This window comes from Macadamia integrifolia, unplaced genomic scaffold (assembly GCF_013358625.1).
Source record: "Macadamia integrifolia cultivar HAES 741 unplaced genomic scaffold, SCU_Mint_v3 scaffold151, whole genome shotgun sequence".
Classification (NCBI taxonomy): Eukaryota; Viridiplantae; Streptophyta; class Magnoliopsida; order Proteales; family Proteaceae; genus Macadamia; species Macadamia integrifolia.
In genome coordinates this window covers 389,191-395,128 of record NW_024868240.1, presented here as the reverse complement: position 1 = coordinate 395,128, position 5,938 = coordinate 389,191, and the positions used below count along the sequence as shown (strand labels likewise).

Sequence of the window (5,938 nt, the reverse complement as noted above, 5' to 3'; positions counted from 1 at the left end):
TGTGTTGGGCTGCGTGTCCGTATCCTCCCAACCATTGAATGCCTCACCAGGCAGCCAGTGGTTGTAGAGGATCTGGATCAATCACACAACACTGTTAAGGCCTGATTGCTTTGTGGGGTACTTTGAAGCAGTAACAACAAACTATATGCTATCAATCTTATATAGTGGGATGATATTTTACTAATTTGTGCTTTTGTAGTAGGCTCAGTATCAGAACTAATTAATTGACCATCATAATTATACTTTGAGGATCTATCCGTGGGTTGCTCAGACGATTAGGGTAAATTGGGGATTGTGTGGATAGGCTCACGGTCCCCAGTTTGATTCCCCATGAATGCATATGCGATTTAAGTGAAGATCGTGGCGGTAGGTTGTTGTGCTAATCTTCCCGAGGATTAATCGAGGTGCGTGTAAGTTGACCCGGACACCTTGATTAACAAAAAAAAATAGTTATAATTTGAAGCTAACAAAAGTACACATGAAAAAAAGCAGTCATATTGACATAATCAAGGACGTGTATGATGGATTTGTGACTGGTGGATAATATTGCCCCTGGTAGTTATATCAGCCCGAGTCAAGTTGGACCCAAAGTTTCCTTCTGGATCACCTTCCAACAACCATTCTGAGGGATATCATTGATCTCAAACTCTGCATCTTACTTCACTTCTGTCCTAGCCTTACCATTGGAGTTTCTTCTAGAACTGGCATAGATGGTAGGTCAACTGCAGGATGACCTATGTTTGTAGGAGTTGATATGGTTATAGTCACAGGTAGCTGAAAATACAGAACAAACTAAACTCCTTCCTCGACCCTTTCACAAAGATCAACATACAAAACCAGCAAAGAAGTAAGATCTTCAATGAGAATACTCAAAAAATAAAAAAAATCTACAGTTGCACCAGTGGAGTCTTCAGCTCTGGTACATCTTTTCAATCAAAATGAAGTTCTGAAAGAGACCTTGGACACAGTATATTCACATTTTCTTTTTTTGGCTCTAATAGCTGGGTAGCTTATCTGATTTGGATTGGGTTTATGATGAGAGAAGGGTAGAAAACCTTAAAGATTAATGCAATGCCTTAGCATTTCTATATCTCTGAAATCTACAATGTTTTGTTTGTATTTTATAAGGTACTCGGACCTTCAAGACCGTCTAATATACCTATGAAATAGCAGCAGCTTGCACCCAACTGCTTCCACAATCACAAGTTCACAACATCTGCTGTTAAAGCTCTTACCATAGCATTTCAATGGAACCTCACTAAATATGCCTAGTATAAGGTTAAGGCACTCATTCCAAAAAATGATTTGTAGGAATAAAACCTGCATAGTATAAGGTGCAAGCACTCATTCAGCTTTGAGATGGCTCGAGACTGAGAAAGTGGTGGATAAAGAAGGATATTTAACTCAAGTCTAGATCGTGAGCTCTATAATCATACTATACTTGTAAAATAACAACTAATGGATATTCTTGTTGAAGAAAGAAATCTGACAGACTTTGGCTGAGAGATGTGTGAGAAAGTATTCCTTGTTTCCTTCTGCTTCTGTTATCATATATAGACTATCAAGACATTACCAATCGAGAATGATTGTGCTCTTGATTCTGCTAAAAAATTGTGAGCATCACAGGGAGCATAACTATTCTATCTAGTTAGAAAGGTTCTACATTTTATTTGGCAGAACAAATGGCAGGAGGCAGAAGGCCACAATGCTCATGTGGGCGAGGAGAAATTTCAACAAAAAATTAGAATGGCAGCACCAAATTAAAATGGCATCATTGCATGCATCCAAATCGGTGTGGTCAAACATTCTCACAGGAATTTACTTATTTGCATGAAAAACTCGGCATAGAAAAATAATATCAGATGCAGCATCATAAGATTCAGCTGTACACATGGCTTCAGTATGAACTTGTACTAACAATAATCCTGCTATAGACTCGATAAAGTATGATTTTTCTTGATCTTAACTAAATTATGATTAGCTGCTAAAATTGCACATCATTGTGAAAAAAAAAACCTGAATCTTTGAGTGTATACTTTTAAAAAATGATGCCAAGTATGAGCCTCGTTAACATTGTGAAGTAAATAAAAACACCAATATGCAGCAACCAATCACCACTAGAAATCTTCTGATTTGACGAATGACCCGTGTGGAGTAATTGTAAAGTCTGGTGGAACAATGAGAACAGCAGACACCAACAGTTACACACCGAAACTGCGAAGGGACGTGTACACAAAATGGTGGAGTTACGTAAAACTAAACCTAATACTAATTTGGCCATGACAAAAATGAAACCATGGAGAGAGAATAGACAAATAATTCAACAAAAGCTCCGAATTGCATGCTTTGAGTTTCCCCAGGTGAACAGTAGACAAGCTCACACTATCACCTAGTTGGAAATAGTTGTTGATGTTCCATTCAAAATCCCAGTGTGTTTGTGTGGATGTGCGTGTGAAATATATATATATATATATATATAGAGAGAGAGAGAGAGAGAGAACATTGAATGATCAAGATATCCTTCTCCTAGTTAACGCATGGAAAATGCTAAACATCTTTACAAAGTCAATCCATATTTTGCTTCTTTCGTCCACCGAGATAGAATGTATTTGGAAGGCATACTATCACGATCAACCATTTGTAGAACCTTCAAAAAATGCTTGCATGGTATTCCCACGAACTCAAACATAAGGCAACTACAATGTATCTCTTCATCAATGGAGTTGTACTCAACAACGCATCTGTGCTCAACTGGAACATTAAAGGGTCCAACCTTAAACTTCCTAATCAACCCTCCAAATGGCTCATCTACAGCAGATAAGCTAAGGCTTGCGCTGAAATTTTTCTTAAAAATCTCGAACACCATCCTTGTGTACACCTGTCTACCATGCATTTCAATAGGACTTTGTGATTCCAATTGAGGTAAGTTGACAAGTGATTTGGACTCTGCGTTAGCTTCCTTCTGTCTATGCTTAGCAACAACCCTTTCATATTGCTTCACAAAACTTAGCAATGTCATAGAGCCATTGAAATATCCTTGAAAGTAACTGTCCATCCCCTCACTTCGTTGGGTCGAGCTCATTCCAGCAAAGAATGTGCCTCTAAAATAACAAGGCACCCAAAACTTTCTTTGGGCAAACTTCTCGTTTAACCACGAATGGTCCTTTAGATTATGTTTCACCATCATCGCTTCCCACTGAGTTAGGAAATCTGCCTCTGACCATGAATGATAGACACACTGCTTCCATTCTGATTTAAATTCAGGCTTTTGGAACCATAAAGGACCAAGGTGTTGTAGGGCATTCTTTGAGACATGCCATGAACAAAAGCGATGTACTGTTTTAGGGAAAACACTAGCCACTGCAGATATAATACCGGAACACTCATCAGTAATAATTGCTTTTGGTGCCTTGTCTCCCATTGCATTCAACCACGCCTTGAACAGCCACTCTAATGACTCCTTTGTTTCGTCTGCAACCAAACCACATCCAAATAGAATAGATTGAGCATGATGATTCACACCAATAAACGCACCAAATGGCCATCTATATCGATTTTTATTGTATGTTGTGTCAAAGACCACAACATCACTGAAAATTTCATAATCAGACTTGCCCTTGCCATCAATCCAAAAAATCGCACTCGAAGTTTGTTTATCAGATAAATTAATTGAATAAACGAATCCGGGATCCTTTTCTTTCATAGACTCAAAATATGCTAAGACTGTCTGTAGATCCACTTCAATCATCTTTCTTTCATTTCTTTGACCTTTAAGTGCCCCCTTTGTCACATCAATATTATCATAACCACCAAAGCACTCCATAACAGCATCAACTATTTGTGTTTGACTTTGACCTATACCAGAACCATGGAGATTATCAACTATCAATTTTACACCATTTGTCAACTGTTGGTGTGATCGGAGCCTAATTGATTTGTCTTCAAGAACCAGTGGGTGATTGTGATCTGCCTCAAATTTGTGCACTACCCAACCATTCGAATTTGGTTTAATACAAAGAAATGCTGGACAACCAACTCTAACTTCAGGCCGATGACGCACTTTTTTCCCCTTTTGTCGTTTGTCTTCACTTCGATAACCTTCTTTGTAACATACAAACCTCTTTGAAAAAACCTTAGGACTTGAACCATCTAACTCAATTTTCCTTGATACATCAGTCCTACCTATGCGAACCCTAAAACCTTTCATCTGGGCGTATGTATTGTAAAAAGAATAAACTTCTTCCCAGTTTAAGAAATTCATACCAATATACGGTGTTTGTGCTTCATTTGAATCCTTAGGATGCTGGTCATTCGATGCTTCAAAATCACTCGTATCTTTTTTACCCTCAACATCACCATATTGGGTTTCTTTTGCAAAAGATTGTTGTGTCTCAATGCACACATCTTCTAGTTGAGGCTCCAACTCTGCAGCATCTGATTGAATGTTTTTTTCCAACTCTGACTGTTGTTCATTTCCGTAAACATCCTCTGTTAAACATCGAACATGGCATCCAATAACACACAAATAAGCAATCATTAGAAATAATAATTTTATCCCAATATAACCTACTTTCCCAAAAAATTCTCACCTTCTTCCATATATAAGTAGTTACTCCTACACATTTCAGCATCCTCCATGTCTCCATGAATATGCTTACCTACAAAATATAAGCCCCAACAATTCAATATACAACAACAAAAACTTAGCTTTTTCCCAACTACATGGGGTCAGCTACATGGATCCGTGAAAAAGGGAACATAAAGAAGGGAAGAGGGGAAACAAATAAGAAGAGAAAGAAAGATAAAGCAACAAAGCAGCACCACAGGAACATCCCACCTACAATCAGTTGGTAACATGGATCATTGCCCTCCAAACAGCTATGTTTTTCAAGTCATACTAGAGTCAAGACCTAGCCTCTGCATGTCTTTTCTTATAGCACCCTCTATGGTCATCTGAAGTGTATGCTAAAATTTACATAACTTAAATGAGCTTTAATTTTTTCATAATTGAACTGTATTATGTGGAAACTTATAAGCTTCATCTACTTGATGCTCAGATTTCAAAAGCAAGCTGCTAGTCTATATCACTCCAAAATCATGGTTGAAAAGTTCATTCACCACATGAAATCACAAAATCTCTATAACTACTATGCATATCATAAAATTGAAATAATACATGAATTAAAAACTTTTTAGTGCTCCACCCACTGACAATTAACAGGTGTACCGACAAGTTGCAAGAACAATCACTGTTTGGATAGCCACACAAAACACACACAAATCTCACATACAGGCAGAAAAGCTTCAAATTTGTCAGCCTGAAAATCTTCACCTATAGTCCTATAATAATATATATATATATATATAGATATATATTGGTGATGCTGGTTATAGCATGAACTAAAATCTTATTTGAAAGCTTATAAACATCTCATAAACTAATCAGTCATTGAAAATTCATTATTACGACTAGTCTTCTCCACTCCCAGCAAATTAAACTGAATTTAAAAAGTGATCTTTGATCTTTCTTTAAAAAAAAAAAAAAAAAAAATCCTTTTTCTTAACTATCAAAAACAGGATCTTGTGATATATGGGAGGCAACACTTTAGAACGACCACACTTTGTAACTCTGGTAATAAAGGAATGGTGCAGCATGGAAAGAGGAAGCTATGAAGTGGAAACAAGAATAGAGAACTGAGCTGTGAACCAGCTTCTGAAACATCTTGTGGTGGTGAACTGCAGAAGAAAAGAGAATATGAAACAGAAGTGAAGGTCTTTACAACAACTATAGGTTCATTAAAATTTGGCGCTAGTGGTGAGTGGGAGTATAGGAGAGGAGAGGGATACGAAACAGAAGCAAAGAAGCAGCAGCTTAGGTCCTGCATTTCATACAAGGAGGGGGGGGCGGTTTGGGGGGTGGTGTATAGCCAAGTAATGC

At 37.6% G+C, this 5,938-nt stretch overlaps 1 protein-coding gene across 1 annotated transcript in view; it reads right to left on the bottom strand.

Moving 5' to 3' along the window:
• Window positions 1-2,502: 2,502 nt before the first annotated feature.
• LOC122064018 (protein FAR1-RELATED SEQUENCE 5-like) overlaps window positions 2,503-5,938 on the bottom strand; it is a 6,691-nt gene continuing 3,255 nt past the window's right edge. The window contains exons 2-3 of the mRNA XM_042627712.1: window positions 4,590-4,658; window positions 2,503-4,488 (exon numbers count right to left, since the gene is read on the bottom strand). Coding sequence (XP_042483646.1) covers window positions 2,558-4,488; window positions 4,590-4,658 — 2,000 coding nt within the window. The 3' untranslated portion in view covers window positions 2,503-2,557. The remainder of the gene's footprint in view (window positions 4,489-4,589; window positions 4,659-5,938) is intronic.